Source organism: Petaurus breviceps, unplaced genomic scaffold, assembly GCF_028583685.1.
Source record: "Petaurus breviceps papuanus isolate PSGF00001 unplaced genomic scaffold, PetGlider_PUasm1.0 673, whole genome shotgun sequence".
NCBI classification, from domain to species: domain Eukaryota; kingdom Metazoa; phylum Chordata; class Mammalia; order Diprotodontia; family Petauridae; genus Petaurus; species Petaurus breviceps.
The window spans coordinates 1,096,020-1,117,226 of NW_027186448.1; the positions used below are offsets into that span (position 1 = coordinate 1,096,020).

Below are 21,207 nucleotides of genomic sequence, written 5' to 3' on the forward strand. Positions count from 1 at the left end.
CCTCTCTCCAAAGATGCTTAGGCTGTCCCTGGACACCTGTCTCCAACCCCCAAACTTTCCCTACCTCAGATCTACAACCTCAACCCCCCAAATTCTTCAAGGCCATCCTCCTACTCCCAAATTCCCAACACCCCAATCCCCAAATCTACAAAACCACCACACTGCACACCCAGCACCCCAGGCCCTAAACTGTAGCATACCAATTAATTCAACCCTTGCAATTTTCTCAAATCCCAAACGTCTCTAACCTAAAACACTCAAATTCCTAAGCCTCAGCTTTAAATTTCTAAACCCCCCCCAGTCTTTAATACCCTTTCAAACTCCTTTGATACTCCAATACTTCAAACATCAACATTCCAAAATCAAAACTCTTAATATCCCTGAGCCTCCAAACTTCCAACTACAACATCCAACATGCCAAACCTTAACCCTAACCCCAAACTTCAAGCACCTAAACCTGCAATATCCCAACCCAACTTCACCCCACACATAACAGACCCCAGTCTTCCAATACCTCAGGGTAGTACACCTAACATCTAACACTTCAAACCCTCAGCACTCCAACTCTAGAGCTTCCAACAATTCAATATTTAATCACTTTAAATCTCTCATACACAAACTTCAACTCTCACATGCCACACTTTAATTTCACTCTGGTACCTAATTGATAAGACCTTAAACCCTGATCTTAACACTAATACTCTAACATTCCAACTCCCCTAGAATGACAAGATTCTAACTGCCCAGTTCCTACCTCTGACATTCTAACACTATACACTCTAACTTCAACATCCCAATCCTAACGTATGAACATTACAGATCATAACCCAAACTGAAAACACAGCTACCCAAATTAGAGCACTCTATTCTTTAACCTTCCTAGTGCTCCATCCTGGACACTCTAGTACAACACACTCCAACCATTCTTTAAAACCCTAGCCTTCAACTATATTATCCTAGATGACTTAACTCTAACACTCCAAGCCCCCTAGCTTCCAGATCCAAAACAAAAAGACCACCCCACCCTTGCAGAAAGAAGTAGGTTGCCTTCAAGGGGGTACAAAAGGAAAAAGAAAGCCCAATTTGTCCCTAAATCTGGCTTCAGCATCCCTGTATGGGGGTCACAATCCCCACTCCTTCTGAACTGTGACTACACTGGCACTGAGGATTTAGAGCTGAAAGGGATTTCAGAGATCACCTCAGAGTGACTACAGAAATTCATTCATTTTGCAAACGAGGAGATAGACCCAGAGTAGTTGTGACTACTACTTGTGTGAGATTACACCTTTAGTAATTGGCAGCTTCAGAATTCAGATCTAATGCTTCTGATTCATAGAGCCAGACCACTTGGTGGAAGCTGCAAGAAATTCAGATGAGAAAGGGGAAGGCAGAGTGGGAAAGGGAAGAGTCTAAGAAATGTATAAGTTTGAGCTTCTTTTAACCCAAAGTATCACAGCAGGGCTAAACTCAATCAAAGCTCAATGTCTCTACTTGCCTGGTGGTAAGGGAGGCACCTATTACCTTCAAACCTACTTAAGGTCTCTCCCTTCCTTAAATTTTCACTGGACTACCATCCTCTCAAACCTTTCTTTCCTCTTTTATTCAGCAAACTCCTTGAAAAATCTGACTGCACTAGTAGTCTTCACTTATCTGTTTAGTCACTTCTAGACCCTTCACATTCTGGATTCCAACTTCATCACTGGCCTGGAACCATTCTTTACAAGTTAACAATGATATCTTAATTGTCAAATATGACAATTTTTTCAGTCCTCAAAACTTCTTAACTAATCTGCTCCATTTGATATTGTTGATCACTCTCTCCTCCTGGCTACTTCCTCCTCTCTTGGTTTTTGTGACACTATTCTTTCCTTATTCTCTTCCTCTTTTAACCAGGGGTATTTTACCTTTTTTGTCATGGACCCATTTGGCAGTTTGATAAAGTCTATGTACCCCTTCTTAGACTAATGGTTTTAGGCATACAAAAGAAAATACACAGATTGCAAAGGAAACCAATCATATTGAAATATTTATCAAAACATTTTTAAAAAACAAGTTCACAGACCGCTTTATATCTATCCTTTGACCACTTGGGGAGGGGAGTCTGTGTATCCCAGGTAAAGAATCCCTAATCTAATCAATCCTGCTCAGTCTCCTTTGCTGATTCATCATATCATAATAATAATAATAGCTAACATTTATTTAGAGCTCCCTATGTGCCAGGTACCATGCTAAGTACTTTACAATTATTATGTTATCACAACAACCTTGGGAGGTAAGTGAGATCCTCATTTTACAGTTGAGGAAACTGAGGCAAACAGAGGTTAAGTGATTTGCCCAAGGTCACACAGTTAGGTCAAATTTGAACTCAGTTCTTCCTGATTCCAGGCCTGGTGATCTGTCCACAGTATCACCAATGTCCCCTAGCATGGGTTATTTCCAATTCTTTGTCTTAAATCCCCTACCCCTTTATTTACATTCCTTCTCTTGGAGATGTCATCAGTTTCTGTGGGTTTATTTATCTCTGTGTTGATGACTCACAGATCTATATATCCATTCCAAGCTTCTCTCCTGAGCTATACTCCTACATCACCACTTGAATATTGGACATTTCACACTGGTCATTGTTGTTGTTTGTCCTTCTTGAAGAGGACCATGACATCAGGGAGGTGATGGCATGACATGCAAGTGAATTGGATTTAAACGAGAGAGGAGTTTGCAAAATCACCAGCCTAACTTTCTCCTCTGGAGCCATCTGGGTCCAGTGGCAAGCTATAGATCAGGACTGGAGATGGCCCTGGATGGACTGGGAGACCTTGGCCTTTTTAAGCTAAGGTATTTAACAGGTCTGTTTGAGGCAATACCCATTCAGTCATTAAGGCTAGGTAAGAAATGAGGAGAGAATGGTCCCTTTTACCTATTCAAAAAAAAAATCAACCTGGGAGGGGAAGGTAATCAGGGCTTCTGGCCAAAATTGCTAGTTACATTCACTTAGAGGGGAGGGCAGGGAGAGAATGGTAGGGGAGAAGAGGAAGAAGAAAAAAGGAAGGAGAGAAGAAGCTGCATTGCTCAACTGAAACTTCTCTTGGCCTTAATTTCTCATCCACTGTGCCACCTACCTGCCCAGTGGCTAACATTCTTGTAATGTATTAAGGTTTGCAAAACACTTACATGTGCTAACTAATTTGATTCTCACAACATACCTGAGAGATAAGTGCTATTATGAACCACATTTTACAGATGAGGAAAGAGGACGAGGTCAAGTGACTTGCACAAGGTCATATAGTGTATACCTGAGACAGGATTCCAATTCATCTTCCTAACTCCAGGTCTAATACTCACATCTACTATGTTACCTAGCTGTCTGCATAAGACAAACATTGTTGCCCAGGGTTAAAATTCAGTTTTCTGATTACCAGAATGGCTCTTTCCACAATGGTATAGTAGATAAGTGACATCACCAGTTTTGCATGGTATAGTGCTATGTTTTATAAAGAGAATGTAATGTGAGTGTCCTGTTATTGTGAGTGTATAAATAAGGCCCTTAAAACACTAGATAAATGTTATTATTGACAGTTGATAATTTATGAATAATACTATAGTCTCAGTGCTGATCTATATGCTAGGTATATGGGTAAAAATCCTATCACAATATATTTTAGTTTTGCGAAATATTCATTTTCAAATTTGGATCTGTCATCCTAGGATCTGAAGGGTTCAAAGATCCTTCTCTTACCTGGCTACATGAACTCTGTCTACAACATTCCTGGAAAGTGAATTCCTTTTCCTATTCCTAGCCACCACTGAATATCCTTAGCTGATGGGATACTTTCTGAGGGAGCCCATTTTTAGCTCTCACCCATAGGAAGTTCTTTCTTCTCTTGAGCTGAAATCATCAGTTTGTATATATACATGATTCCTAAATCTATTATATCCCTGCCCTCTCTCCTGATATCCAGCTTGATATTCTCAACTATTTTTGGGACATAGCTACCTGGATAACAGTTTAGCATCTTCCCACCAAAATTAGATGGTCTTCATGACTTCCTATTTCTGTCAATGAAATAAGCAACTTTCCTACTACCTAGGCTAGAAACATCACTGCCCTCTTTCGGTTAAATTCAAAAGTGTTTACTAAGTGTCAATGATATGCAAAGGTGCTGTTAGTTCCTGGGGAATAAACAGATGAAATAAGACACAGTTATAAGATAATGGGGTTATAAGATCATGGGGTATTAGAGTTGGAATCACCTTAGAAATAACTTAAACCAACCCCTTCTTTTTACAGATGAAGAAACTAATACCCAGAGAGGTTATTTGTTCAAGGACACCTAAGTGTCCAAAGCCAGTGGCAGAGCCAGGATTTTCCTCCAGATCTTTTGCTCAAATCCCATGAAATCCACATTATCTTAAGCTTATAATCAAATAAGGGAAAGAATAAGGCAGGTGTTCAAATATATATTTTCTTCTCTTAGGTAGCTATGCACTCTGTATGTTTCTAATTGTTTATATGTTTCCTCCCACTAGACTGTGAACTTCTTGAGAGCTTTTGCCTTTATTTGTATATACCCAGGGTTGGCAGAGCCTTAAAGTACTTAATACTTGACAACTCACGGTGAATGGCTGAATTTCTTACCTGATTCCCAAGTCATGTTCTTCTACCACATACCTTAGAGGGTGAGTAGAAATCAGATAACTATCCAACGCATAATAGAAAATAATTTGGGGAGTCAAGTAGCTTAGAGGGGGTCTTTTGGGGTAGCAAAGAGTTTTGGACTTAAGATGCAGAAAGATCTAGGTTGCAGTCTTGTCTCAGACATCTACTAGCTGAACAACTCTGGACCAATTAAGCTTTCATTTCTGAAACAATTATTTCACAGGGTTGTCCTCAGCAGCAAATGGATATGTACAGAAGGGTTATGTAGACACAAGATATTGAGTATAGAAACAAGTTAGGAAGGACTGATATCAATCAGCATTTTTATCAAGATTTCTACTCTGGTACATGCTTGTTGTTTATTGATTTTATTAGGAAGTTTTTATTATTACTGTTTTTATATTAGCTATATTGCCCAATGTATTCCTCCCTGCTTTCTTTTTAGAGAGGAATATAAGGAATGACTATTAGTTATAGAAAAGAGAGGGGGGGAAAGTTTAGCAAAAAATTCCAAACCATAGTGCCCAACCTCTTTTTGCCTTTATTTTAAAAGATATTTGTAACATTCAGGGATAAAATAGTGCCATGTTTTATCTTTCTTCATATTTATTTTCACTTTAAACCTAAGATTCAGAAATTCAGAACCAGAAGTAATCTTAGAGCTCATCTAGGCCAATGCCTTCCTTCTGTAAATGAGGAAACCACTACTGTAGTAATAAGATGATTTACCCCAATCAGACCCATTTGGTGACTCTGATGTTTCTTGTGATCATATCTCATTGGCTCAAAGTGCTAAGTTCCCTCCCACCTTTTCTTCCCTCATCATTAATCCTTCCTAGGACAGTGTCACTTATTTTTATCTTCTAGAGTGGCATGTCTCATCCAATCCTGTTGGAAAGAGTGAAGATTTGGGGTATACTATAAAAATGAACTCAACTCTGGTGGAGACGAGATACCACTGCCCATTTCCTTAGAATAACTCCATTTCACACACTGATGAGGAGACAAGGTCACACAGCTAGTAAATGTTCAAGGGTCCCCGGTTTGTCCACCATGACACATAACTCCAATGATAGTAAGTATTGCCCATTTTTAGATGGAAAGAAGTCACATCCATTCAGGGAATGCTTCACTAACAATAAAGAATATTTTCTGGGAGCCAAATGCAGGATATTCTAACTCTGATTTACTTAATGGAGGGGCTGTTCCACCCATTTTCACCCCAAACAGAATCTAAAGAAGCCAGTCTTGGCTTCTTCACTTAAGAGTTCTAAAGGGTAAGAAGCCTTGTGATCCTCATTCTCTTATAGTCCCCCGAATGACTCGAGTTGTCACTTGCATAAATAAGCCCCGCCCCTTCCTGGGATTTGGAAAAAAGGAGCACCTGTAACTTTAGGGTCCTGGAGTGGATGGCAAAATGCCAGGCTCTCCTTCCAGCGCACACCATTCTCCAAGATCTTCCCTTCCCCTGTGAATGGCCAACATTGAACGTCCCCTGTACCAGTTTTAGTTTTGGTACGAAAGTTAGGTTTTATTACAAAGTACCATATACAATGTCATTGTGCCAAATCTTGGGGGAATATGAACACTGTCAATGGTCCCCCAAACCCTGTTGATAGCAGAATCTTTTCAATTTTTTTGAAAAAAAAAAGGACTTAGTCCCACAAGGACTTAGAGCTGACTTCAAAGCCGCCTGGGTCTTCAGCCCCACCTTTGTGGAAAGAGATTCAGAAAGATCTTTTCTTTAACACGAAGACAGCGATGAACATTATTACTTCAGTGGAAGCTGGGAGGAGACTGCGAGAGGAGGGAGACATGATCAAAGACTTCCTTGTCACAAAGATTGCCCAGTCCCAGCACCCAGACCCTCCTTAGGATCAGCTCTTAAACCGGGAAAGCCTTGTCTCCTCTGGAGCAGCTTCTCTGAAGCCTAGCGTAGGTGGCACCAGCGCCTCACCTGCAGAAGGCGAAGATGTACCAATAGATGTAGCACTCCCAACCCTCGAGGACGAAGAAGGCCAAAGACACCGCTGCGGAACAGTGTGCCCCAATGGCTTCGGGGGAGTCAGGGAAAAGAAACACTGGAAATACATTTCCCAGCAGGCTTGGGAGAGGTGGGTGGTACCCAGGTAGTACTCAGTCCTCCGGCCGAGGAGGGAATGAAACCTGTGCTTACTCTGTCAGCAAATTAAGCCAAGTTAGGGAGCAGAGTAGTTCAGTTCTTTTTCCTTCCTCGTCCCCTGACCCATCCTTATGTCATCACCATGTTAGAAGGGGCTCCATCTTCAGAGATCCATACCCTGCCCCCCAAGACTCAGGACCCTTCTATCTAGGGAGCCACCCCACTGACCACCGGGGGAAAGAGTAGGCTGAAAGGATACAGAAGAGGTTCTGGGTGTTGTTGAACATGGATACGCCTGAAAAGAAACCTGCTAGCTCTACCAGGAAGAGGCCCAGTGTAAGGGAGAGAGCAGTGATCAGCCTATGTAGGGATAGAGGGGTTGTGGAGTCTACCTTTCCCAACCACCCACTCCCTCCTCCAGGCTCTTTCTCCGGGACAGCTAGACTCCCCCACCCCACCCCAAAGTCGGGGAGGGGAAGGCCTCCCACACTCACCCTCCCATTCCCCGGTTGGCTCACTTAGAATCTTCCTTTTCATACTCCTCGGAGGTGAAATGGGGAGGCAGACTGGCCTGGATGTTGTCGTCCTAGGATAGGGGAGTAGAGAAGAGCAGGAGTAAAACAGGGTTTTTAAGGCAGGGTATAATAGAAATGATAGCTGCGGGGCAGCCAGGGTTTCTCCCTTCACCTTCTTTCCATTCAGCCACGGAGTGTAGAAGCTACAGAGGGGGCCTTAGGAGACCACCAGTTCATTAAACAAGCCAACGTCTTCCTTTTGCTGGGGAGGAAACCGAGGTCCACGGACCGGGAATTCTTAAAGTCACACAACTAAAATACTAAACCCAAAAGCCAGATTTCCCGACTCCTAGGAAGGAGCGGTTCGGGATGCTCGGGACCGAGCTTGGGGAGGGCAGAATAAGTAACTCATTAAAGGGGGGAGGGGAGGAAAAGGGAACCTGTCGGTAGAGAAGTGGCTAAGGGTAACAGGCGCAGGCGCATTTGAAGCTACGGGTAGGCACCTAAAGGAAGAACAGTCCCAAGCGCAGGCGCAGGCCTGGGGGAAGTGGTAGCTCAGGCCGATCATTGGCGCGCGCCTTCCATCACCCACTCAAACCTTGGGCCAGAGAAAGGGAGCGGGGCGGGGCAGCTCCGAGAAAGTGAAGGGAAAAAGCTATGAGGGGAGTTATTTTACCCGGGTCCAGAAGATGTTGATGACGATTACCAGATGAGCTAGCAACGTCAGAAAACGAGAGGGCACCAGCCCAGAAATCCGCCCCATCCTTTTGGAAAGCCTGGGTCGGACTCTATAGATAGACAATTCTTTCAGGACCTCTCTGCTGCCTCCCGGTTGCCCAGGGCAACTACGATTTTTTTTTCTTTTTCCCCATTGCGGTTGGCTAAACTACCCAATAAATCTCGCGAGAAGTAGCAATACACTGCGAGATATTGAATTTAAAGGGACCCTTCCGTAGTTTGTAGCAAACGCCCTCTTTAGCGCAGGATCCCTGCCTAACTTGCAGGGGTGGGGGATCTTCGGCCTGAGGATACATGTGGCCCTCTAGGTCCTAAAGTTTTGACTGAATCCAAACTTCCCAGAAAAAAACTACGGGTTCGGTCAAAAGGCCGCACCCGTGGACCTAGAGGACCACATGTGGCCTCGAAACCGCAGGTTCCGCACCCCTGGTAGATTCTCGCATAGAAACAAGTGTGCTTGACCTTCCTCCACCCCCACGCCCTCTTTTCTTTTAGAATTTACTCTGGTCTCTATAAATGAGGATAGCTCTATGGCTTACCCCGCCATTGAATCTCACCTTGGCGCTGCTGAGCCCTTTTCGAGTCCATCTATGCACGTTCTTTCTTCGGATTCTTCTCTCTTTGCACCTTTGTCACTAATTCATTTCCATGCCATTATTACTGTCACCCACCTACTACTAAACTAAGTCCCGGAAGGACTAGGAACTGCCTCATCTACACACATCCCCAAATCCTAACTCGGGGCCTGGTTCACGGGTTTATAGACTGCCGAAAGAATGAATAGTAAGTTTTCACCTAGTTTCTGTCAATAGGTAAACGCTGGAAATAAGGAAGCAAAAGACTAGACTCCCGGCCTTTAAGGAATTTGCATTTTAATAGGTGACCACGTTATGAATGAATGAAAAGGCGCTAAGTATTTAACTTCGCTAAAAGTGCTAACTAAACTCTAGCAGTGCAAATATAAAAAATGAAAACAGTCCCAAATCTTGAGGAGCTAAGCTTCTTTTTAAGATTCCTTTTTCATTTTTCAAAAAAGACCCTTGTTTTATTAATCTGTTCTTCATCCCACCTTGGGCAACTTAAAAAGTCATAGGACTGGACCAAAAAAACAAATTACTCAATATATATCTACATAGTCTGGCAAAACAAATTTACCATATTAGTCATAATGATGGGGTACCTGGGGTCTAAACCAATTTGTAAAACCAGTTTGTACAATTGTAACTGCAATTTGTATTGTAAAATTGTAATCTGTAAAATCCCTTTCCCAGCCTCAAACTCTGCCCCTTCCCCCAATCCGAACTAGGCCTAGGCAACACCTTGTGACTCCTTTGTTCTTACTTAATCTCTTCATGTCTCCTCCATTCTGGCCCAAATACTCCTTTGTCCTTGCCTCAGGTCTCCTCCAGTCTGGCCCAAATCTCATCTAAACTATCTATGCACTAAAGTCACAAGTTCCTCTTGGTCAGCTCTAATGTTTATCTATGCACTGAGGTCCCTTCCATCTGGTCAGCTCTGACAATGCCAGCCCTACCCTTTAAAAGTAAAAGCCTGTACCCCTCTCACTCAAGGTACCCTAAAGGACTCTTGCCTGCTTCTCATACCCCGTGTTTCCCCGATAATAAGACACTGTCTTATTAATTTTTTTTTTTGAAAGAAAAACACCAGCGGGCTTATTTTCTGGGGAGGGCTTATGTTGTCCTGCCTCAGCTCTCCTCCTCGGCACTGCTCTCAATGGCGCCAGCAAGCAAATCACTGGGGAAGAACAGGATGACTGCTCACTGCTGCAGCTCTAATTGGATGCAGCTCGGAGCAGGCCGTGCGTTTCACGGGTGGGGGGGGGACGGTGCATACAGAGGGTACTGAACATTTTGGATGATCCCCAGGGCTTCAGCCCTCCTTCCCCTGCCCCCTCCATTCCCACCACCTCCCCAGTTCCTATCCCCACCCCAATCTCCCAGCCCTTCCTGTGGCTCCCCAACCTTCCCCAACCCCTCCTGCTGCTCCCTAACCTCTCCCGAGCCCCTTGCTTCCCATGCCCCCCATCTTTAGCCACCCTCTCTTTCCCTTGGTTTCCCTTCCCTTTTCCTCTAGCACAACTCCCCTCATTTTCTGCCTCCTTCTCCTTCCACATCTCCTACCCCTTATCTCCTCCCATGGCCCCTCCCCGAAGGTGACTCCTACTCAGTTTCTGACATTGGGGCCCATTCCTACTGAAGTCCCTACAGTATCTCCCACCATGGCCCCTCCCCCTGAGGAGATACTCAACTTAGGCCACCTACCCCCACAGCAGTCTCTGGGGCATCTCACCCTCTGACCCCTTCCCCTCCTCAGGTGCCAGCTGACCTTTTCCCTTGCCAACTGGATCCCCTAGCCTTGAAGTCTAGTCCAGTTCAACTAGCACTCCCCACAAGAAGTGGGACTTCCTACCTCCCTTCCCAAACCTCCTGCCCCACTGTGACTTCTGGGCTTTTTCCCTTTAGGGAAGGGCCTGCTTTGCATAGTGGGACAATTAGAGTAAATGTTCTGTTCTCCATTTCAGATCTCACTCAAATTAAAGAGAAACTGGGGAGATACTTGAAAGATCCCACTAAGTTTTGGGGTTTTTTTTGCCTTTTGGAGGGCAATTGGGGTTAAGTAACTTGTCCAAGGTTATACGCTAGTTTTTTTCTGTCGGTGTTAAGTGTCTGAGGCCAGAAGCAAACTTGGGTCCTCCTGACTCCAGGGCGGGTGCTTTACTCACAGTGACAACCTCCCCCACTAACTTTTTACTGAGGGATTTAGAGACATTTCCCTACAATTTGATCTTGCTTGGGGTGTTTTACATATCCTCTTCTAGGCCTGTTGTACCACTGAGAAGAAGAGGAGAATCTGAGAACAAGCCCCAAAATTTGGGCATCGTTTGACTAGCAATGACCCCACAAAATACCCCCCAAGAAAAGCTGCTGTTCCCACTAGTGACCCAGGATGGGATTATCAAGAGAGAGAACAGGGAAAGAGAGATATGCTAATTTGCCTGGCTTTTTTTGTGTCCAAATCTAGTACCCTTAACATAGCCTAGCCTTCCATTGTCTGTTACCTTGAAGAATCTGACCTCTAGTCCCATCAAGATTCTCCTTAGACTCCTCCTCAAGACCCTCCCTAAACTCCTCCTCTAGTCAATCACCCCAGACTACTTGACCACCTCCCATAGTCTTTCAGCATATAAGATTCAATTTGCCTCTGTGAAGAAGCATCACAGATGCTTAGTCTCCTTAAGAGTCTACCCAATATGGCAAGCCTTTAATAAACTTTGTTTTTCATTGACTGAAAGAAGGCTTGGGTCAAATTCATTTGGTAGGACCCAGCATGTCAGTATTTTGGGGTTCTGAGCACCCCTAAACCTAAACCTCAACAATCAGGGACCCCATCAATTGGGGAATGGCTAAACAAGTTGTGGTATATGATTATGATGGAATACTATTGTGCAGTAAGAAATGAGCAGGTTGGTTTTAGGAAAACATGGAAAGATTTGCATGAAATAATGAAGAGTAAAATGAACAAAACCAAGAGAACATTGTATACAGTAACAACAATATTTGAATAACTCTGAAGACTAAGCTATTTCTATTATAAATATTCAAATCAACAATGCTGTTGACCCCCAGTGAAAGAACTGAAATGCAAATATGCATAATATGGTTTTACATATATAAGTATATGTGTATATTATATGTATCTATATATACTAATGTATATATGTGAATATTATGTGTATGTCAGATGGTTGCCTTCTCTAGTGCTGGGTGGAGAGAAAGGGAAGAAGACAGTTTGGAACTCAAAACATAACAAATAAAAGACTAACAAGAGTTGTTATGTGACCAGCTACATTTATACCCAATCCTATTTTACTTTGAAGCTGTTATGATCTAATATCTAAAGTATGCCTTTTACTTTTTTCTCCTTTTTAAAAGTTTAACAATCTACTCTTGATTTGTAGCTTTAATGCATATATTGTTAGTATGATGTGTGTTTATACATACATACAGTTCTTATATAACCTTTTAGTTTTAGATAACCAAACTTTAGCACCTATCACTATGTGATAAGAGATGATTAATAAATACTGTTTTCTTTATCATTGATGAGAGAGATTCACCACCAAGGAGAACTTTGGGCAATGTACTTAACACCTTGAGGTCTCATTTTCCTCAACTGTAAAAAGGGAAATTTCAATTTGATGACCTTGGAAGTCCCTTCCAGCTGTAATTATGATCTACCCTTCTACTGTGTCAGGGCACAGGGTTCATGCAACTGATACATGCATTATATTATGTTTTGTAATCTAGGGAGTTATCTGCCACACATCCTGGAAAGCAAGAAAGGCTGAAGAAACTCTCTATTTTAATTGATTTGATATCTCCATCCTGCTCCCTTCCCAGACCGCCAGAACACAAGAGACAAGGGACCATCCAGGGTTTTCTGTATCATTATGTCAATCCATTCACCTTTTAACCTGTGTTCTAGAAGGTGTCAGAAAAACTCAGGGCACTCTGGGTTGTTCTCTATAGTTCCAGTTCCACACATGCTCCAAGGCAAAACAAGCCTGATTACACACACGTTAAAGAAAGCTTAGAGGAAAAATATAAGATTGGTTTTTTGTTTGTATGTGCAAGTGTATTTTAAACTACTACCAACCTGCAACCAGAGGTCTCCCTAAAGGATTACACAGTAAGACAATAAGTGACGTGCATTCAGAAGAAAAGAGATCAAGGTGGGCCTGAGTGGTCAGGGAAATCTCCCATAACTCTTATCTCCTTCCCTTCTTCCTACATAAAGATTAAATTTGAATCGAGCAGTCACGTTTTGTTCAGGATTCTGGAATTTCAATTTTGGTAAGATGTTTGGACTGGGGTTCCTAATCTACAATTCTCTTTCATTTCTTTCTCTGTTCCTATTTACTTAAAATCACCTCGACATCACCCTTCCCCACCCCTTCTCACTTTTTAGGCTCCAATTTCGAAGGTACGGGTGGTCCTTCTTGCAAGTACCAATTGCGTGGCTCCTGCCCTGGATCTCTTGCCTCGACTTGATCGCGTCCCGAGCTTTCTGTCTACTTTTCAACCCCTCTTTATCCACTGATTCGTTCCCTATGTTTAGGTAATTTAAGTATAGAAATGGGGAGGGCGGTGGCGGCAAGCTGGCCTCAAACCCTGGGATAATCACCCTGCCCGCCGCGGCGTGGGAGCGGGAGGAAAGCACAGCGTCCTCCCCGCCCCCACCCCCACTCCCAGGAGATGCTATTTCCTCCCAGATCTTTTAAACATACTGTCCCATCGTCTTCCGTCATTGCCAGGGACCTCTAAACTCTTTGGCGGGAAGAGAAAGACATTGCCTCCTGGGAGCCCTCACTACTTTCTGTGGATGAGTGGATGGAGGTGAGGCTGCAGGTAAAAGCACCGGGTGGTTCTGGATTAGGCGAACTGGCGGAGGAAGAAGTCCTGCTCTGTTTTGGTAGGGAGTCATGCATCTCCTCCACAGAGAGATCCTGGGAGAGAAGAGAGTAAGATCGGTCCCAATGCTTTCTGATCCGGAGGCGGCAAAGACAAAGAACAGTCCTTTGGTGTGGCCGGGTGGTCAAGGAAATTTGGAAACTTCCAGCCTCGCCATTCCCGTCGGCACGAAGAGGGAAAAGGAAATCATGATATCTAAGTATGTTTGCTCTCCCTCTCCCTCTCCCTCCTCCCCCCTCTCCCTCCCCTTCCCCCTCTCCCTCTCTCTCTCTTATCTATCTTAATCTGTCACTGTGGCCGAATCCACCTGACCCACAAAATCTCCAGCTCCCTCCTCTGCAACTATTCATATTCTAGGGACCCAGCCACTCTGACCGCTTAGTAGCCATAAGCCGACACGTCCAGTTGCGCACTCGGACGACCTCGTGGCGCAACGGTAGCGCGTCTGACTCCAGATCAGAAGGTTGCGTGTTCAAATCACGTCGGGGTCAAGATACGTGGTGGCACGTGTTTTTTCTTCCTCATGCTTTTCAAGCAACCTCCTCCCAGCTTCCGAGGATCGGACTGGCAATACGTTTTTTTCGTTCTTCCTCCGAGGCTGGATGTGGAGAGAATACGGTTGCTGAGGGGCTAGAAAGAGAAGGGTTCCCGAATCCTTGGGATGGTCCTACTGAAGTGCACTCTCGGTGAGTCAGAAACATCACAAGGTCCCCAAACTGACTCTGGAGTCGGACTTTAGGTTCAAATACAACTTTGTGATCTTGGACAAATCATTTCGCTTCTATGTGCCTCATTTTCCTCAACTGTAAAATGGGTTGGCCTCTGAAGTCCCTTCCAGTTCTAGTTTCTGGTTCTACCCCTGGTATAAGAGAGGTAATGTGCAAAAATGCCCCTTATTTTTCTGCACTTTACCTTCCCAGCGAGTACAAACTAGGAAGTTAATGGATCAAAGAATTGCTTCCTTTGTGGATCATTCCTACACCCACCCCTCCCACCTCTACGGGACTCTATTCTAAGAAATGCCACTCCCACTTTCCCCCTTACTGGTCAAAACGGAGGCTTTCAGAGAAACATGGGAATAAGAAAACCGTTACTGTCATTCCCTTTTTACGAAAAGGGTTTCTCAGACACCAGAGAGTACAGACGGCCTTATTAAGCCGAGGACGAGGTGGCCGAGTGGTTAAGGCGATGGACTGCTAATCCATTGTGCTATGCACGCGTGGGTTCGAATCCCATCCTCGTCGGTAGTGGTGGGAAGTAAAATGTATTTTTAAAAGATGAGTGATATTAACGTAGCACTAGTTTTCACACCTATCCCAGGCAGCCAGATCTCTCCTCTCTTTGTCTTTGCGGCTATTGATTGATCTTTGTTTCTTGACCAGAGAAGTACGTAGTCGCGTTCCTAAACACTGGCGATGTTCTAGATCCAAAAGGGATCACAAAACTTTCACTAGAACGAGTGGCGCCGTGGCTTAGTTGGTTAAAGCGCCTGTCTAGTAAACAGGAGATCCTGGGTTCGACTCCCAGCGGTGCCTGAAGGTGTTCTTTTCGTTCCACCCCCCTTTCTTTTTTCTATTGGTCTTGTCTGCTTACTCTCCCGCCCCCCTCCGCCCTGAATTAACTCCTGGCGGATTCTAGCCATGCCACTCTCCAGGGGTTTTAGAAGACTGAAGGGGCAAGAGACTGGGGGGGAGGGGGAGGAAGGAGGGAGAAGAAAGGGGCGGGGTTCGGGAGCCTGAAAGGGATCGAGGGAACTAGAGAATGGAGTACCAGTATTACTCGCAGCGGTCGGGGTTCCCAGCCCCATTCTGTCCTTTCAATCATTCCCTAAATTCCAGTAATCTCAAACTTTAGCATTCTTCCCTCGCTTTCACTTTCTTCTGGAACCCAGAAACTCGGATAAGCAGATCTTATTCTTTATCTTTAGTCCCACCCGCTTTACCCATGAAGCCCAGTTTTAATTTTGCCAAAATTCAGGAGGATTTCAGCACTCCTTAACTTTCTGTAAACGGATTAGTGTAGTTGGTTAGCGCAGTTTAAAAGTCTATGACCCAAAATGGGGAAGTTTTTGGCTTTTAAATTTATCACCTTATTTAAATGTCCCTCCACTTTTTGTTGGGATCCGTGCTTTATCTTCATTCAAAGATATGTATTCAAATCAGGATCCAAGCCCTTTGGGTCAGTTTAGCTCCTTTCTGAGGACAAGTGTTTCCCAGCTTCTTTCCAGGAGGTAGAGACTCCAGAATTCCTTCAGGTGAGCTATGTATGATTGACATAGGATTTGCAGGATTGAGGGCAATTATCTGAATAATAACGTAACTTTTTGGCTAAAAAATCATGGAAAACTGAGCCTAGCTTTATTGCCTCCTTTACTGCCCTTCCCTGCATGAGGCTGAGGTGTCCAGCCCTCCCAACACTTGCCTCTCTTGGGCCAAGCATTCAATCCCCCCATTACAGAACTAGGATGACTCCTTTCTTATCACCTAGGGCAGGTGTGTTCATCTATAATTTTCTCTCGTTCTCTTTGTCCTATTTCCCCCCTCACAGAAACCCACGTTTTACTCCTCCCACAACACCCTACAGAGATACATTGTTAACAGGAGCAGCATTTTAATTCCACACAACTCAGAAAGTCAAAAATGTTGACTCATAGGCCAAGATCAGAAAACTCCACAACAGCTTCAGAACTATCAACAATTCTTGTATGAATTCTAGAACGAATGAACCTAGCTCTTACTCCCAGCAGGAACCCAAATATTTAGGACTTGGTATTCAGCTTCTTTCTTCACCCTTGTTGGAAGCATACCTTATATGGGGGTGAAGACAAAAATTTTGGGAGACAGTGGAAAAACTGGGGGCATTTCTTGCCATTAATACAAGTTTATCTGAGGATACTAGTTTCACCAGCTGTCAAGACAGCCCCTGCATCAGCTGCCACAATATGGTGGTCACAGGTGGAGCTGAAGTCCCTTTTTTGTCCCCATCTCATGGCCACATCTTTTCAACTTCAAACCTGGTCTCAAAGAACTCCTGGGTGGATGGTACCTCAACTAGGGATTTAGTAGGAGTAGCACTTAAGGACAGGACAGGGCAGAGGACTGACCTACCACTCTTAAAAGAACCTAGGTCTCATATGGAAGACACTTCCTCCCCAACATACAACAAAGCTTCCCAGAACATATTTTTAAGAGGCTCTTATTCGAACAACCTAGAAATCTCATAGTATGGGAAGAGGTTCAACTGGACACAAATGAGAGGGAGTGGTTTATCTTCTTTTTCTCGGTAATTGTCAGAGATTGAGGGGGTGGGGGGGAGGGAAGTTTACAGGAAAGACTGGAGACAGGACCCTGGTGGTCTCATCCCATTATCACAGGCACCAAACCTCCCCTTCCCTGAGTGTGGAGGTGCTCCCAACCCTCTCCCGCCTGTCATTTGCAGAGAGCCTCCAGCACTTCCAGGGTGCGTCGGATGTCCCGGACTTGTCGGGCCAGACCCTGGACTGGCTGCAGGGCCCGCTCCAGCTCCTCGCATCGGGCCAGCAGCGTGTACATGCCCTTGATGCTCATGTCCACCGCCTCTCCCAGAGAGTCCACAGCGTCTCGATAGGTCTGGATGCAACCCACGCTCAGCGCCGTCAGCTCCTGCACTGCGCCGCCGAGCCCGCGAAGCAGCCGTTCCACGCGGGCACCCAGCTCCCGGCTCAGCCGCTCCAGGTCCCGAAGCACCTCCGGATCTATGGGTGGGATGGACGGCGCGGGGACAGGAACTGGCCGGGCCGAGGGCGGCGGCTGCGGCTGGGGATTCCCACTCAGGCGGATCTTGAGCTGCAGGTTGTTTGCCACGAAGTGGGTGAGGTCTCCGTGCCGGCTGACCGTGCCCTCCAGCTCGAGAGCGCTGGAGATAGTGGCCCGGCGGCCCCCGACAGGCCCCTGCTCCGGGCCACCGAGCGGAGCCGCCCCGCCGCCGCACGCTCCGCTCAGCCCATCCAGGCTACGGCTGTCCTGAAGACGTCCGGCGAACGGGCGGCCCCCTTTCTCGGGCTCGCGCTCCTCCTCCTCCTCCTCTTCCTCTTCCTCCTCCTCCTCCGGGTTCATCCGGCTGTTTCTTGGGGCGCCCCGGGGGGCGCTGCCTCCCGGTTTCTGTTTCGTCCCTTGGGGAATAGAGACGGGTCGACCCAAGGGCCGAGGGCTTGTAAGGGCTGGCCCACAAGGGCCCCAGCCGCCCCCAGCTCCGGGTGGAGTTCCACTGGGCCTAGGTGTTTCATAGGCTGGCAGGCTCGCTGTCTTCCGGGTCCCTCCCAGCTGGGTGCGCCCGCCCACTCTGGGCTCCTCTTCAGGGATCTCACCGGATCCGCGGCCCGGGGCCGGAAGAGAGGGCTGCTTTCCGGATCTAGGTCTGAGAGGAGAGTTCCGGGAACATCCGGAAAGTGGGGTTCTGGACACCAACCCAGGCTGCCCAGGGGCAGTCTCCATGATGAGCCCAAGGGGAGGGGCCAGGCTTCACCAGAGCCTATGAAATTATTCTTCCGGCGGACTAGGAGCTACGGTAGGCTATGCCTTTTAGAGGCAGGAGTATAGGCGTATCTATTGGTAAGGGATGACAATGGTAAGGGCGCACTGATTGGATACAGAGGAAAACACTCCAAGAAGAAGCGGAGTTGATTGGGCAGTGCCATGCATGTGGACGTTAAAGGCAAAGGGGAGGAGCGAGGAATGGCCGGGACGGGAAGGGAGGGGGGTGGTGCCAGGGTGGATGCATAATTTGGCCATGATTTAGAGAAATTCAGTGTTTTCAAAGATCATTAACCCTAAGTACCCCTCTACTGAGGGCTTTCCCTGCTTCTGTCCCTTATCCTCTCAGGAACCCTGGCTTCCAGACCCTCCGCTTCTCTTCCTCGGTTCACCTAAGTGTTTAGTATGCAACTTGTGACATTGCACAATGTGATGGAGATCACAGCTGGGGGATGCAGAATGAGTTCGGTTTTTGGAGAAAGGTCAGGGGAGTTTGGGAACAGTCTGAAAAAAGTCAGAAATTTGCTACTAGGAGATGATTTGCCATGCACGACCTCTTTTATAACTTGGTAGCTTAGGTTCCTTAGGAACGCCTTCCCAGCATCAACAACGATGGGAAAGGCACTTTTGTGTGCCCAAAGAGACTCAGCTGTCAGCGTGCCGCCTTAGCATCCTACCTTTATCAGTCCCCTTCATCGTATTTCACTCTGCCTCTGACAATGCAACACCCTCTTCTCTATCACCACGTTTGTCTGGCACCACCCTATCTCTCTATGGTTATCTCACAAATGATTTTATAAGGCTTCTTCCAACTCTAAATCTTACAATAATGTAACCCTTGTTTCCAATGGAATTCCTACAGAGGCTGAAGAAACTAGTTATCAGACCTAAGGATGTGAAGAAAAGCAGTTTTGAATGAACAGTTTTAAAAAGTCAATTGAGAAAATAGTTTGATGTGAAATATGGAGTCAGGGAGGTATATGTGTTTTACCTGTGATACATGAGAATCTATGAAGAGGGTGAGGAGAAATCTTCCTTGGAAGAACAATTTTAATTGCGGTGATACAAACATTCACACAAACAAAAACTTTAAAAAGCAAATTCTATGTAAAGTCTAAGGAACTTAAGTACAATGAATTTTGGACTGAAAAGAAGACAAAGATAAAGGACTAATCTTTCAAAGAAATAAGATGCTTTAAGAAACTTTAATCATTATCTGAAATTTGATGAATGACTTGAGACTGCTTTTCCAGACAAATAAAGGAAAGTCAGTTATTGATATTTTGAGACATGGACATTAGTCAACACCAAAATAGTGTAAATATTTTAAACATATTACTTTTATTATTGATTCTATTTGCATATATATGCAGTAATTTTTAATATTTATCAAATTATAAAAAAGAGTATTTACTACTAAGAAAGGAAGTCCCTCTAGTTCATTAAACAGTTAATATTTGGTGAACTAGAGTCAAGGTTTGAGCTATTTCATAATGAGGAGGAGGTAATACTTAACATTGATTCAGTGTTTACAATGTGCCAGACTCTTTACAATTTTTCTCATTTGATCACACCAATCCCATGTTTTACACATCTCCATTTTACAGGTGAGGAAACTGAGGCACACAAGAGGTTAAGTGACTTGCCTAGTGTTACACAGCTAATAAGTATTTGAGGTCAAACTTGAACTCAGGACTTTCTGATTTCAGTCCCAACAGTTCTATTCAGGGTGCCACTTAGCTGCCCCTAAGAGATTGCAAGTTATTAATGAGAAAAAAATTATCTGAACATACCCTTAGGCCAACCATTTTTGAAATTTGACTCTCAAGGTTTAAATTATTTTGATAGTAATCTTGAGACAATATTTGCCCTTTTTTCATTCTCATCCTTTCAGTAGTATACCATGGTTTTTTCCAAAGGTTATATTACCTGTGAATTAAAGCTATGGCTGTAGACATGAAGATTGAGTTGATATCTTGCCTGCAGAATTGTACTTTTGCCTTACAAACAAACCAATCTACAGACTGCCAGGACTTACTCTTTTGCTTGTATTTGTCTGGCATCAGCAATAACTAATCATTGAAGATTTTTTATACTTGGCAACAAACACAAATAGTGCTGAAATATTCAAAATGTTTAATAACTTTTGTGATTGCCATAATTTATCCTGGAATGACTTGTGTTGACATATGCAACCATGAATGTGTTGACATATGCAACTAAGGGGAAAATGCAATTTGCAATTGCTACTTGCAATAATATAAAACAATGCCACTTTTTTTAAAATAATGTTTTGAAAAAAATTTAAATAAATAAAATAAAGTTTTGGAAAATATATTTTTCAAAAAATGTTATTTATGTTGAAATGTAATTGGTTTATTATTGTTACTTCAGATTAATCAATAAATGTTTTAAAATATATTAGCTTTCATTTCTAATATGATAAATACTGACAGATATAAACATAGAAACAGAAACTCTTTAGGGTCTTCAATAATTTTTAGGAGTGTAAAGGGACCAAAAAATTGAGAATCATTGCCTGTAGCGTCAAGCACCCCAGTGTCCCCAGGGTGCCTGCTCACAGGTTATTGGATCTGCTTTGATAAAGGAAAGCAACTCAAAATGGGTTAACAAGCTTACTTTAATCAGTCAGACCATATATCGTTTACCTTGTTCAGGGCAAAAAGGTCAGCACCCCGAACTTCAAAGTATACAGGCAGAATTATCTAGACAGAAACAGATCAAGTAGACAGCTTTCCAAACTGTCCAGCCATTACATCCATACCCAATCAACATCTGGGTTTTTCAAAGCCGGGGGGACTCTCAACAACGGCTTCCCAGAATTCAGATCAAATCACAGGACACTTCTCAAAGTGAGTCCCAAAACAAAGCTACACATCAGGGCTTATATAGCCTTCTCCTGGCTCAGAAAATGTAACAACCTTATTGACTCGCTGGCCAATCAAGAAGTATTTACTGAAAAACAAGCCTCCCACCCAAGGCTTCAGGTGCACTTTAGCCTAGGGGCAGGGAAGATCTTCCAAATTTGCATTTCCATTACATTGCCCTAGATCAATGTAGAGTTCTAGAGTACAAATGTAGCTGTGACAGGCTAAGGGTTAGGTGACCTATAAGTAAGTGTGACCAGACCCTAAAATTTTGCTACACATAAGGT

The 21,207-nt window shown here is 44.4% G+C and overlaps 2 protein-coding genes, 1 long non-coding RNA gene and 3 other non-coding genes across 8 annotated transcripts; 4 read left to right on the forward strand and 2 right to left on the reverse strand.

Annotated features, from left to right (window-relative positions):
• Positions 1-6,158: 6,158 nt before the first annotated feature.
• Positions 6,159-8,196, reverse strand: TMEM107 (transmembrane protein 107). 2 transcript variants are annotated; one of them, XM_069104115.1, is made up of 5 exons: positions 7,968-8,186; positions 7,295-7,362; positions 7,036-7,136; positions 6,612-6,708; positions 6,159-6,451 (listed from the first exon to the last, which is right to left on the reverse strand). In XM_069104115.1, the coding sequence occupies exons 1-5, from the start codon at positions 8,052-8,054 to the stop codon at positions 6,382-6,384; spliced, it is 423 nt and encodes a 140-aa protein (XP_068960216.1). In that variant the 5' UTR covers positions 8,055-8,186; the 3' UTR covers positions 6,159-6,381. The 2 variants fall into 2 exon arrangements, with proteins under 2 accessions (XP_068960216.1, XP_068960217.1); XM_069104116.1 differs by lacking the exons at positions 6,612-6,708; positions 7,036-7,136 and having other exon boundaries at positions 7,968-8,196.
• A 4,532-nt stretch (positions 8,197-12,728) lies between these two features.
• LOC138173942 (uncharacterized) lies at positions 12,729-14,294 on the forward strand. 2 transcript variants are annotated; one of them, XR_011171589.1, is made up of 4 exons: positions 12,729-12,903; positions 13,019-13,168; positions 13,365-13,720; positions 13,879-14,294. It is a non-coding gene; the product is annotated as an uncharacterized lncRNA (long non-coding RNA). The 2 variants fall into 2 exon arrangements; XR_011171588.1 differs by lacking the exons at positions 12,729-12,903; positions 13,019-13,168 and having other exon boundaries at positions 13,176-13,720.
• Positions 13,941-14,012, forward strand: TRNAW-CCA (transfer RNA tryptophan (anticodon CCA)). Its single transcript has one exon. It is a non-coding gene; the product is annotated as a tRNA-Trp (tRNA).
• A 389-nt stretch (positions 14,295-14,683) lies between the features above and the next one.
• Positions 14,684-14,765, forward strand: TRNAS-GCU (transfer RNA serine (anticodon GCU)). The gene has a single exon. It is a non-coding gene; the product is annotated as a tRNA-Ser (tRNA).
• Positions 14,766-14,982: 217 nt separating this feature from the next.
• Positions 14,983-15,056, forward strand: TRNAT-AGU (transfer RNA threonine (anticodon AGU)). The gene has a single exon. It is a non-coding gene; the product is annotated as a tRNA-Thr (tRNA).
• Positions 15,057-16,111: 1,055 nt separating this feature from the next.
• On the reverse strand, positions 16,112-18,016 carry BORCS6 (BLOC-1 related complex subunit 6). The gene has a single exon (XM_069104117.1). The coding sequence runs from the start codon at positions 17,991-17,993 to the stop codon at positions 16,950-16,952; it is 1,044 nt and encodes a 347-aa protein (XP_068960218.1). The 5' UTR covers positions 17,994-18,016; the 3' UTR covers positions 16,112-16,949.
• Between the last annotated feature and the right edge of the window lie 3,191 nt (positions 18,017-21,207).

Excerpts from the sequence above, each read along its gene's own strand:
- TMEM107 (XM_069104115.1), bottom strand. The coding sequence starts at position 8,054 with ATGGGGCGGATTTCTGGGCTGGTGCCCTCTCGTTTTCTGACGTTGCTA. Across the intron at positions 7,137-7,294 it reads TATGAAAAGGAAGATTCTAA|GCTGATCACTGCTCTCTCCC; the intron begins GTGAGCCAACCG and ends ATCCCTACATAG. Across the intron at positions 6,709-7,035 it reads CAACACCCAGAACCTCTTCT|CCATTGGGGCACACTGTTCC; the intron begins GTATCCTTTCAG and ends ACTCCCCCGAAG.
- BORCS6 (XM_069104117.1), bottom strand. The coding sequence starts at position 17,993 with ATGGAGACTGCCCCTGGGCAGCCTGGGTTGGTGTCCAGAACCCCACTT.